The sequence below is a fragment of the Condylura cristata genome, unplaced genomic scaffold, assembly GCF_000260355.1.
Source record: "Condylura cristata isolate star-nosed mole 26May11 unplaced genomic scaffold, ConCri1.0 scaffold00028, whole genome shotgun sequence".
In the NCBI taxonomy this organism is placed as follows: Eukaryota; Metazoa; Chordata; class Mammalia; order Eulipotyphla; family Talpidae; genus Condylura; species Condylura cristata.
Window position 1 is genome coordinate 17,178,984 of NW_004567129.1, and position 13,076 is coordinate 17,192,059.

At 47.8% G+C, this 13,076-nt stretch overlaps 1 protein-coding gene across 2 annotated transcripts in view; it reads right to left on the reverse strand.

The window, feature by feature from the left end:
* Positions 1–268: 268 nt before the first annotated feature.
* NUTF2 (nuclear transport factor 2) overlaps positions 269–13,076 on the reverse strand; it is an 18,568-nt gene continuing 5,760 nt past the window's right edge. For both annotated transcript variants that reach the window (XM_004690461.2, XM_012730765.1), the window contains exons 2-5: positions 6,244–6,371; positions 4,171–4,242; positions 3,990–4,088; positions 269–2,067 (exon numbers count right to left, since the gene is read on the reverse strand). In XM_004690461.2, coding sequence (XP_004690518.1) covers positions 1,954–2,067; positions 3,990–4,088; positions 4,171–4,242; positions 6,244–6,342 — 384 coding nt within the window. In that variant the 5' untranslated portion in view covers positions 6,343–6,371 and the 3' untranslated portion in view covers positions 269–1,953. The remainder of the gene's footprint in view (positions 2,068–3,989; positions 4,089–4,170; positions 4,243–6,243; positions 6,372–13,076) is intronic.

Genomic DNA, 13,076 nt, shown 5'->3' on the forward strand with positions numbered 1-13,076 from the left:
CATGTTAATTCGTTCACCCGGGTTGTAGACCCTCAGGTCTTATGCCTCCGCAGGCCCATACCACATCCCCTCTCCACACCGAACCGACAGGTCTGTTCACTTTTGGAAATGGGATGTCATAACCTAAGGCCTGAGGGGAACCATAAACACATCCCAGGAATTGCAGTAGCAGAGATGATCCCACCACAGTCATCAGTCATTGTTCACTAATGTTCCCCAACATCCCTTTGCCCAACCTGGCACTGTCAGACAAGAAGATAGAAAACAGTTTACAAACAGTTCTTTATTGCAGACATTTCAGGCACAGGTACATGGAAGAAGCTGTATTGCAGATTTTATACAGGGTGGTTTAAGAGGCAGCAGGCACCTACCTCTCCCCCACCCCACCCCCAAAAGTATACACCAGTCTAGAAATCAGTCCCACTGAAATCTCCTGAGTATGCTGTTCTCTCAAACAGCACATTCAGTCCTGTGTCCAGTGTAGTCAGGCAACCTGTGGGGGTCTGAGGAAGTTCTTGGACTCCAGTTGTAGTGAGGATGTGTGTGTGTGTGAGTGTGTGTGTGGTCTGCTTATAGATCAGGCTTAGTGTGTCGTCCTCATCAATCTTAATCCCCTTAACAGGATCTCATGATGCCCAAGTCCTGGATTTTCGGGTTCTAGTGTGCAGAACCCTAGGTTGCTATATTACCACCAAGTCTCAGGGCTGAAGGATCAGGTTTGCATTGGGCAAGGCTTCTGTCCCAAAAACCTGAGGAACAGAATCTACCCCAACAGTTAAGACTTCCTGGGTTTGGCGACAGTGTCAAAGTATGTGTGTGGTGAGGCAAGAAACAAGGAAGAGACCTAGATATACCCTGCAAAGATCTGAGAGGTGAGAACTCAAACACAAACACTTCAGATTCAGACTATCTTCTTTTGTAATTCTGAATCTATATAGACTCCAACCCAGTAGTATAGCCTGGTTGTGGGCACTGAGGCGGTTTTGGGCATTTGCCTTCAGGCAATGCTTGGATAATCCAAAGCAGGTAGCACAAGATCTGAACTACCCACTGCTTGGCTTGGGGTCGTCTGTAGGACACCCTGAATGACCTTGACCCTTCTGGGGATAGTAGGTCCCTCTCCCTCAAACCTCTGCTTATCCTTCCTTTTACTGAGTCCTCAGTCCAGAGGGGCTAACTTGATGGACCATTTTTGCCAAGGACTCATCATCTTCAGTGGGATTCAGTCACTGCTCCTGCTTCTAGAGCTCTGATCCTACCAAGTGCAGAAGGCACAGGAGTCTCAGAACTGACTGCAGAAGCTTCAGTGCAAGGGAAGCTTCAGGCCAGACCTGAGCTCTCCCTCTCTGCAGCTTAATTTCCCAAGAGCAGGTGGGCTGGAAAGAGGACATTATGCCCTACAGGGCTTCAGGAGAGAAGCTACCTGGAAGTGCTGCTTCAGTAGTTTTCTCCCTACAACAGGTATTGCTGAGGTGGGAAGGGTGAGGCATGAGAGAGCCAATGGGGCAGGGTAGTTATTGATGCCCAGCCAACTATTAAACTAATTAAAACAATTTAAACTGTTAAGAAAATTTTTGTGGTTTTATTGTATCATGAGGCATTGAAACATCTGAACAAATCAATATCTGGGCGTTGAGGCAGCTGCTTTCTCCTTCACTTCTTTGGGTTACTAGAGCAACTTGTCAGTAGATTAAAAAAAAAGAGAGAGACAACCTTTTGCATTACTTAAGTCTTTCCAAGGCATGCGCTGGTACAACACAAACTACTCCTGTCAGATGCAACTAGTCTAGCGTCCAAACATCATGCACAACACCTTGGGGGCAGCAGCACATGCGCCCAATCCCACCACGGCTTGCTCATTTGTGTATGATATTTGGAGCATCTGGAGGAGTGTGAATAGTATCAGGAATTGGAGGGAGGAGGAAACAGCGTGAGTGCCTGGCAGGGAGGAGGTCAGCCGAAGTTGTGCAGGGCAAGCCTGAACATGTCATTGGTGCAAACCCAGGCATCGTTGATGTTCTTTAATAGGAACATCTGGTGGAACCCCATGATGGGGTCTTCATCCGCCTGTGAGGAGAGACAAAATGATTCAGTAAAGGGGCCAAGGAATAGGAAGGAAGAGAGCTGAACAGTAGGGGAACAGGGCAAAGAACGCTGACTTTAGGATCAGGGCCTATTGTTCAGGATTCAAATCCCAGTATAGCCACGGGGTGTGAACTGACAGAATGTATAAAACATTGTTCTTGGCACACAGGGACCTAGCGGTGGCGCACTTAAACTGCAGAACAAATCACTTGGTTCTAGCAATGAAGAGAGACTATGCCAGTCTCTCAGAGCATGTATCTGGGCACAGATCAAGAGTTCTGCAATACTTACTACATAACTTACAGTAGCTAAAAATGAAACAATCTCAATTCAAACAGGAGAAGCTACTGCTAATACTGACTCTGGTCAAGTGTGTGAGAAAAGGCTCAAAAATAAGTTTAGGGCCTCCCTAGTGGCACAAGGGGTGAAATCTCAGCACTCTAAAGCAGTCCGCAGCCAGTGAAGTACAAGTTTGATCCCTGGCCAGGGAGCTGACCCACATGGCGCAAGAGCCCTCTCCTGTCTCTCCCACTGTTCCCCTCAGCAGTGTACTTCAGTAGACCTGCCTGATCTCTTCCCTGCTGTCTGGTGAATCCACCCCCTCCCCACACCTCTGGCCTGCACTCCAGTTCTTGTATGCATAAATAAATAAATCTTAAAAACAGTTTATACTGTGACCATAGCTTCACAGGGGAAGGCAGGGGGGATAAAAAGCAAGCCTCACCAGCACGTGCCCTTTTTCCTGTCATGTAATAAATAACATTTATAATGAAAAAAGAAAGGCAAGAAACCTCCAACCAAACTGAAGAAGACCAGGATGAAGCCTAGTTGAGGTAGGAGCCCAGCTAATCAGCACTGTCTTTAACATCATCGGTTTTTCTGGGAATTATCATCAACATGGAGGCAATCGTCTTTTGGGGGCTCCGAGTTGGAAAGACACACCAACTTCTTTCAGGAAGAACCTGAAACCAGGTAGGAAGGGGGACTGCTTAATGACCCCTGTCTGGAAAGGTGGGCACTGAATTTCCTGAGGAGACTTTCTCATTCCCAAGGATCTATTTGAGCACAGGCTCTGGGCAGGGCATCCTGGGTAGGCAGAAGAAACTGACAGGGAAGTCCTAGCCAGAAAACAGGTTCCTTTGGGTCTTTCTGTCCATAATTAGACTCAAGAAGCCCTGCCACAGCTAACCTACAAATGCGTGGGTTTGTTATTCTGAGACCTGCCCAGTCTGCCATGACAAAGGCCCAAGAGGTTGAAATCTGGTCAAGGGGCAATTTGTCCTGCTTTGGAAATTAAGAATCTGGCTGAAGAGCTCTTGGGAAAGTTCAGGGAGTCGGGAGGGGAGAGAGGCAGGGGAGGTAGGAGTGGGCTAAGATATACCTGGAAGGCTTTAGGGATGAGAAGGATTGAGAAAGAAAGGGAAATACAAAGAGAAGCAGGAGTTTGGAGCGCGAGTTGGCTTGAGGAGAGGCAGTTTGCACTCTGGATGGGGCATGCTATATGGCACCCCTTTGTCATCCAAGGGAGGCTGCCTATAGAGAGCCCACCTACAGGGAAGGCAGTGCTAAGTCCAGGGCTAAGGCTGGCACACAGTCCCATTCTGCTCCTACATCCCTTCCCTTTTCCAAAAGCTTCTAGATCAGAGCTTTCTGCAATAAAATAAAAGCTCTATGTCTGCACTGTGCAATAATGACTATGAGCTCTAGAAATATAACTAGGGCAACCAAAAGAACTACATTTAATTGTATTTCATTTTAATTAATGTATTTTAAGAATCACAGAGAGCTAGTGCCTACTGTATTGAATTACACAGTCACTTTGTCTAGCTTTCCCTTGATACATCATTAAGTCACATCACAGGAAGGCAGGGTAACAGGGTTCTCCTCCCTAGAAGCAACATTACCTTGAGCTGGCCCACAACCATGCTGATGATGCAACTATCTGGCGTGGGTTGATGGTCCTGTGCCGTGATGCTGTGCTGGATTTTCTGGAACGGAAGGCTCTGCAAAATGAAAAGTGAGAATTGGCCATGGCCAGTGGGGCAGGAAAGGAGCCGCCGACAGCCCGCTCTGGCTCTTACTTACAGATAACTTCTCCACAATGGCAGCTTTCCCCTGGAATTGCTGTCCTTCCCACGTAAGGCATGATGCGTCAATCTGAAAACCAGGAAACACAGGGTTAAGGTCTCACAGTTTAAAGATTATCTGTGAGGACTTGAAAAAACCCTGAAAAAGGTCTTCCTTGGGGAATTGAATCCAGGTCTCAATTTCCCTGTCCATAAAGCAGGAAGGGTAGCGTTCAAAGATTAACTATTTACAATGTCTTTACCTATCATCCCAAAGCCCAGGCTCTGAAAGACTATCTAACAATATGTAAACTTACCAAGAAGTTCATTTTCCAGTTTTTAGACTCAGCTCAGAGCTATCCTAATGCACGGTCAGTCAGCATGAGTTCAAAAGAAAGTGTCAGAAATGAACTAAAAACAGGGGCCTCCCTGATGGCAGAAGGGGTTAAGGCTTAGTACAGTGAAGCTGCTGGCAGCCAATGTAGCATCCCCAGCCAAAGAGCTGACCCACATGGTGCAGGGGACCTTTCCTGTCTCATCCACAGCTCCCCTCAGCAGTGTACTTCACTTAATCCACATGTTCTGCTCCCCACTCTGTCTCTGGTGAATCCACTTACCCCCTCCCATGCCTGTAGCCTACACCCCAGCTCTTGTGTGCCTAAATAAATAAATCTTAAAAAAAAAAAAAGAAATGAGGGCCCTCCCTGTTGGTGCAACAGGTTAAAGCACAGCACCATGAAGCTCTCCGCAGCCACTGCAGCACAAGTTTTATCCATGGCCAGGGAAGTGACCCATGTGACGCAGCAGACCTCTCTTGTCTTGCCTGCTGTACTTCATCAATCTGACTGATCTACTCCCCACTATGTCTCTGGTGAATCCTCTCACTGCCCCTGTACCTCTGGCCTGTACCCCAGTTCTGTATGCATAAATGAACAAATCTTAAAAAAAAAAGAAATGAACTAGAAAAATTCTGTATTTATCACCAAGGGGTTGACAAGGCCTCCCAAGGCCTAGTCTGGGACCTTCCTTATTATTAACACAAAACTCACTAACTCTCTGTCCTTCTCCCCAGATCTCCCCTACTGTGCCTTCAGAAGCAGAATTCAAAAGTGCCCTGCTACTTACCAGCTATAACATTAGTTAAGTTACATATCTTTCTGAGTCTCAGACTCCTGATCTTGAAAAGGGATGTGTATTAAGGATTACATGAAATGAAATACATGTAAGGTGTTCTTTTAGGATTCTGCTAACTCTCTTCTGACTCAGGTCTGCTTTAATTGATGTTAAGAAGCTATAAAGCAGAAGTGCCAGGCTCTCAGAATCAGATCAGTTCAATTAAAAAACAAAAACAAAAACAAAAAACTCGCTATGCTGGTAACAATGAAGTACCAGTACTGGGCTTGGCTTTCCACTGGTAAGATCCCCGCTTTTATCCAAAATTTCTGAATGAGCCCCAACTTTTGCCTACAGTCCAGTCAGGCTCTGAGGCTACACTGGATGACTCCTGTCATTCTTGTCCTGGGCAGTCCCAGCTAGGTGCGGCTGGACCAATCACATTTCTGTGACAGTCTGGGGCACAGTCATATATAAGTAGCTTTTTTTATATGAACACCATAAAAAGATGCAAACACTGTCTGTACAGAAGAGTTTCTCAAAGGACACACCACCTTCTCCAGGCTAACACTTGTTTTCCATGAGCGTTTACTGGTTTTGAGATGCCTCCCCACAAATGATGCTGGACATGGGCCTCCATCAGACTTGCAGTGATGACGCCCACAGCTGTTGCCTGCAGAGGGCACCCTAAGCCCCAGCCTCTGCCTGCAGCTGCTCAGTGTGGACAGAAGTACTGCCACAATCATGGAATGACCAGGCCAGAATACCCTGCTAGAGCACCAGGATCCCTACTCCTCGTTGCTAAGGGAATATACAGATCCAATATATTGGCTCAATTCCTGTCTCATAGCTGCTCAGACGTAAGTGTACACACACCCAAATTCAGTGTGGGCTACCAGAACCTGCGAACTGGACACTCTGGTCCAACATCTTGATTCATGCCTGGGGCCCCGCTCCAGCCCCAGCCATGGCAACTTACGTAAATTGCGCCTAGCTGAGTTCTGTCATTATCGAATAACTGGTAGTAATGCTGAATGAAGCTGGATCCAATCTGTTCCCAAATTGGCTTGTCTCCCATTCTGGAGAGTCACTCGGCCTCGTTGAGACCTGTAAGACCAGCAAGACAGGGAGAGAAATGTTGGTACTACAGAAGCTGTTTCTTCATTGACCGTCTCTTTGCCCTGACCTCGTCAAGCAGGGTTGTCCTTTGCTGAGGTCTGTTTTCCTGAGGAACACGAGAGGTGCCTCAGAACTCAAAGTAGTTCTCTCCCAATACAGACCTGTTCAGGGAGTCCAGAGGTGGACCAGTATCATGGATCACTTTTGGATGCTGAAGGTAGAGTCAAGACACTCACAGAAAGTCCTTCAATGCCCAGTGAGAGGATAGGTTTCTAAGGAGCGGCTAAGCATTCTCTCCATATCTTCAGCCAGTCCTTTCAACAACCAGCAAGGTCAGAGCTGCTGCTCTTCCTCCGACTTGGCAGGCCAAGAACTACTGATGTTGTGTATGAAGTGTTTTCTACTGCAGCCCTCAGGCCCCCTCCCTGTCCTGCAGGGACTTGGCGCTCACTCCCTCAACACTGCCAAATGGTTTCCCTGGCAGGTGAAGGATGACCCAGTAAAAGGGGGTAAGATGGCTCCTGAGGTCTCATTTGCAAAAATATTAGCAAGTGACACCCTTGTAATTTTAAGATGACAATATATTTTAGAGGCCAATATATTTTAGACCTGCCTTGGCCATTTCCAGGGCATGTCTTCTTGGGGCAACCTTACCCACTTCAGACCTGGGGGCGTGAGTTCAGAGGATCACTGCGTAATAGCTGAGAGGTATGAGGAGAAGAATGGAAGCTGTTAGAAAACACCTCTCCCCCACCCTCCATCGCAGCCACAGAGATCACTGCCCAAGATTGCTAGATGGGAAGCCCAAATCCCACATGAGATAGTTACCCTGGCTTTGTTAGGTTTTCCAAGTAGGGAAGCCCACTTCTCACTGCAAGGTCCCATAACCCCAAACACAGGTGTTGTTCTGTAGTTACCTCAGCCTGTAGAGGAGCCCACCCTATTCTCCTGATAACAGGACCCAGAATCTACACAGTGAGGGAGTTGTGAGACCTGGCAGACAACCATTAGCAGTGGTGGGATCTGATGCAAGTCGCTGGCCTTCTTAGGGCTCTGCTTCCTAAGTGGAGGCAGTACTCTGGTGCTGCCAGTGGCGGTGAAGCCTCCCGGAGAGAATCTGATGAAGCCCTCAGCCTGACATGTAAGTGCTTGCTTGCTCTAGTCTGTGACCTCACTCAAGGCCAGAGGAGCCAACCGAGAGGGACAGTGCAGGGGACAGTGGCTTATCTTAGTTCAGCCAATCTGCCAGCCTGTGACCAACACGCCAGCCAGTGAAGGGTCAGGAAGCTTAGCCAGCTTTATTTTAGGTCTTCTAGGAGGTGGTGACACTAAAAATAGCCACTCAGTGCTAAGATGACTAAGAAATGTCCAGGAAAGTCTAAAACAAGCAGAGGAGAGAGCCTGGACCTGGTCACGCCTGCTACACAGGAACACAAGGTGTGTCCCAGTTCAGTCTGCCAAGAAACAAATCAACAAGTGGGAAGGGCGACGGTTCGTCTCAGCAGCTCAGCCAAGGTCCCACTTCCAGGAGCTCAGACTGTGACTGTACCCACCACTGACGTGGACTACGGGAGACAGTGCACAGGCCTGTCTGTCTCGCCTGTCTGCTCCTTTAGTTTCTTTATGCTTTGGTCACTCACTAGGCCAGCCCTGTGACAGCATACTCCCAACATGCTTCGTGTAGCTCCTGGGAACTCTGGGGAAGGGGGAAGTTGAAGGAAGGGAGGTGGGTCATTTCTCTGGATAAAAAGAATGCTAACTAGAAGAAAATGAATCAGCAAAGATCTGGGGGCACAAAAAGAGATAAGGGGCAAGAAACTGGGAAGCTAGAGATGGAGGATGAGGGAAACTAAGAGGGAAGTTGACCCAGAGGCAAGAAAAGTGATGTCATGAGTGAAGTGGTGAGGTGAGGTGGGGTGTCTTCTCCTTTATTCAATACAGTTCTCATGGTGTAATAATTATCTAAAGCAAAACTACTTGACAGAGGTACTGGTGGAGTGAAGAGTGCAGAGGGACAAAGGGACAGAAGGGTCCTCTGACCTGGAGGAACAGGGCATGGCAGCTAGCTCTCCTGAGAAGCAGGAGGGCTTAAACGTTCCCAGAAACTATGAGGACCCTTCAAAAACACTCAAGTTTGAAGCCTTTACTAAATGGGGTTCCTTAAGCCAACACCAACCTCATTTGAATCCTGTCTGATCCCTCAGTCAGCCCACCTGCAAGTGGGAAGATTGTGGCTCAGTGATGTAGGGTAGGGAGTCTTGCCAAGTTTGACCAGTTTACCCGTGCTGACAATGGGTTCTCTGACAGAGGCCAGTGCTTTCTTTCAGCTAACTTTGTATCTCTGAGCTCTAAACCATTAAAAGCAGGCTATATCCCTCCCCCCATAATGACCTTGCCTTTGAGGTAAAGGCCAAACCCCCTCTGCGAGTGACCGTCCCTGCCCCTGCCTTTCTCCCTGCCCCATCCAGCTCCACATGCAAGCACAGCAGACTCACTGAGGGCTGTGTTTTCTGTACAGGTAAGTCTCATGGCTGGGATACCCTCCATCTCCATCTGTCTGCTCAGTACTTCAGTCCCTTTCATCCTTGAAGTCACTGTTCAGCTGCCACGGATATGGGGATGCCTTCCCAGACTCAAGGCCATTTCTCTGCCTGTGCACTGTGATTGTGGGCTGTGAGGGTGCAGTGTGGTTCTTGCCACGCTCCTCTCTCCCCTCCCCCAGCACACAGTATGGGCCAGTATAGCATTCATAGGTTCTGATTCCAAATTTTAAACAAAGCTTTCAACTTATGGTTGGGAGGCAACATTTCTCAGTCTAGGGGGTAAAAATAAAACTAGGGTGAAGAGGGCCCCTCCCCTCCCCATAGAATACAGGAGAGGGGTCCAGGCCAGGCTGGAAGGATGTTCCTGCCTAAGATAGCCAGTAAGCTTTGACCTGACTTCTAATATAGTTATTGGGAAAGGAATAGGCTACAAACAAACAAAATTCCAAGGCTCTAAGACAGATTGGGGACTGACCTTCATGATGGCTTCTCTTATAGCTCTTCCAAGAGGGCCACTGACCACGCCATCTCCTGCTTCACCCCAACAGTCCGAAGGCTGACTGTGGCCAGGCTCCTCGAGGAGCAGAAATGACCTTGATGACCTCTCGCCCACTGAGCATCAGCTTTCACTGACCCTTAGGTCTCTGTGGGTGCAAAGACCCTCTAAGAATGTCTCAAAGACTGCAGCCCTCTCCCAATAAGTTTACACTGAACAGATGTCCCAACCTTATAAAATATCCCAGGCTTTTCAGACTCCCTGCGAATCAGATACAGGCCCCAAGTTAAAAACCTCTGGTCCATAGGAGCCTCCCTGGTGGCACAGGAGTTAGAGAGAGCACTATCAAGCCATTGACAGCCACTGCAGCACAGAGTTTGATCCCCAGCCAGGGAGTGACCCACATGGCACAGCAGATCTCTCCTGTCTCGCCTGCCGCTCCCTTTAGCAGTGTTTCAGTTCACCTGCACATTCTGCTCTCTACCCTGTCTGCTGAGTCCTGTCACCGCCCAAACCTCTGGCCTGTACCTCAGTTCTTGTATGCATAAACAAATAAGTCTTTTTTAAAAACAAAACATCTGGTCTATGGGCCTCCCTGGCAGTGCAAGGGTTAAAGTCTCAACTATCAAGCTATCACCAGCCTGAGTTTGATCCCCGGCCAGAGAGCTGACCAACATGGTGCAGCAGACCTCTCCTGTCTCCCCACTGCTCCCCACTGTCTCAGGTGAATCCTCTCACACATAAACTCTGTGCCTCTGGTCTACACCCCATCTCTTGTATGTATAAGTTAACTAAATCTTAAAACAAACACCTCTGGTCCAGGAGATCCCATTAAGCAACAGAAAAACTTCATTTTTGTCTTCAAATTCTGGGTTAGTATTTCCAGGGATAACACGTGACATAGCAGCATTTGATTGATAACATCTCATTTCTGCTAACATGGAAATGTGCTAAGAGCACAACGCCTATTTGTTCCTGATACCCTGTGAGTCAACACCCAGGCTGGAGATGGGCAAAGAGGCTCAAGGGCAGGAGCCTAACAGCTGCTAGAACTGGAAAGAACCAGTTTAATGAACCCCAGAATTAGGACTAAGAGACAACATATCTCTTAGATAAAAATGACCAGGCTACATCAGAGAGAAAGTTGTCCCTGGGCCCTCGGGCTGAGCCCCGCCTTAATGGTTTCCTAAAAAAGGGTCAGAGGCTCCCTGGTGGCCTAGGTGTTTAGTCTCAACACTGCCAATATATGGCCTGAGCTTGATCCCCAGCCAGGGAGCTGACCCACACGGCACATCAGACCTCTCCTGTCTCGGGGCTCTCCTTAGCCCTGTATTACAATTCAGTGGGTCTGCCTGTTCTGCTTCCCACTGTCTGATGAATCCTCTCAGCCCCAGCACCACTGGCCTACACCCCAGTTCTTCTACACAAAAATAAATAAAATATTTAAAGATAAATAAAAAATATAAAGGGGCAAGACAGATCAGATCAGTGCTCCTGCTGCCAAAGAAGCCAAGCAGATTTCCACACCAAGCCCAAACAAAAGGCACTTTTTTCTTTTAAAAGATTTATTTTATTTATGCATACAAGAGCTGGGGTATAAGCCAGAGGTTGGGGGAAGACAGGTGAGAGGATTCACCAGAGAGTGGGGAGCAGAACAGGCAGATTACACTGAAATACACTGCTGAGGGGAGCAGCAGGCAAGATAGGAGAGGTCTGCTGCGCCACGTGGGTCAGCTCCCTGGATGGGGCATAAGCAGAGGATCAAACTCCTGCTGTAGTGACTGTCCATAGCTTCAAAGTACTAAGACTTAACCCTTTATGCCACCAGGGAGGCCTACAAAGAGCCACTTTTCCCCAAAATTTCAAAGTAATACTTTCTTTTTTAAAGATTTATTTATTTATGCATACAGAACTGGGGTACAGGCCAGAGGCACAGGGACAGTGAAAGGCCCTCTTCCTCTGGAGAAGTGAGCTCTGCACAAACTCCAGTGAACTTAAGTGGCAGAGGGATCGATCCACTTTCCCTCCACCCACACCTTTTGACCAGGTTGTCAGGAAATAATCCTTGCTTCCACTCAGCCATCCACTGAAGGCATGTGGCAAGTGGTATTTGGTCTCAACCCCCTGCCTCACATCTAAGATTCCCTTGGCACAGCTGTGGCTGGAGAGCAGGCACACAGCCACACCTTCCAACGCCTGGCCTCCAGCCTGCTCCCTTCTCCGTGCTATGACCCTGACCCTATCATTATGCTAGTCCCACTTATCGGTGATGGCTAGGTTCCAAGAACTGGCAAGAAATGTCCGAAACAGCAGAAAGTAATAAATTTTCCTACACACATAAGAAAGCTTGATTTATAAATTAGACACAGTAAAATATTAGTAACCAATAACAGGACAACTGGGCTTCCCTGGCGGTGCAGGGGTTAAACTCAGCACTATCAAACTATCACCAGCTTCCAGGCTGAGTTCGAGCCCCAGCCAGGGAGCTGACACTTATGGCAAGCCAAGCCAGACCTCTCCTATAGTGCCCGCTGCTCCCTTCAGCAGTGTATTTCATTCGATCTGCCTGTTTTGCTGCCCATTCTGTGGCTGGTGAATCCTCTCACTCATCTACCCACGGCACCTCTGTCCTACACCCCAGCTCTTGTATGCATAAATCTTTTCTTTTAATAAAATAAGTTTATTTTTACATCATTTTGTGCCTTTTTCCATCTCAGCTGTAATCCCCATGGGCTTCCCATCACCAAATCACCCTGTGTCATCACCATAGTCCAGTGCCCTCCCCCTCAACCCCCACACCCACTGTTTTTTATCCCATTCCCCACTCCACTTCCATAAAATGTCTCTGGTATATAGTTGTTCATTATCATCATCATCATCATCATTATTATTATTTCTCCCCTGATCCTTTATACTCCTGCTATGAGTGAAACCATCCAGTATTTTTTCTTTTCTTTATGGCTTTAAAATAAGATAAATCTTATTTAAAAAAATTTTTTAACATGGAAAATGAGGCCACAAATATGATGACAACCACTGAAAATGTGGGGATGTTAGAGGTAATCAAGTAGGGGTATAAATGGAAGGAGCATGGTCAACTCCCAGGTGAACCAGAAATCAAAAGCTAGAAGAAGGTGGGTACTGAGCTCCTGCAGGGACACACCATGGAGCAGCCTCCACACAGGACTTACCACTCCCCTGCCTGAAATCTGGTGAGAATTAGCTGAGATGCTGCTGGAATGACTGGCCAGGACAGAGGCTTTCCTGGGGTAGACCCTGAGATCTAGGTGCCCCCAGCACCCAGAGGATCTTTTCTTTCTCTTCAGTCTGGAGGGAGGGATCCAAAGCCTTCTGGTTGCACTGCCTGGCCCAGAAGCTGAATCCTAGGACCTGAGTTCTGGTCTCTCTAAATTACTTTGATTCAGGCCTCTGAGATGTCTTCTTTCCCAGGTGGCTCAGCGATCTCTGGGATCCCTAAAGAGGCCCATTCATGAGTTGAGACCATGAACTTGCTTGTTGGTACACATGGGACTTGGCTCCCTCAGTGGGCTTGAGAACCTAAGTGACCACTCCAGTGGCCTACCACAGCACACCTGACTGCTACCACCAAGACACTCTGAGGTAAGCAGGTAGATAGGGGATCAATTTTTTTTT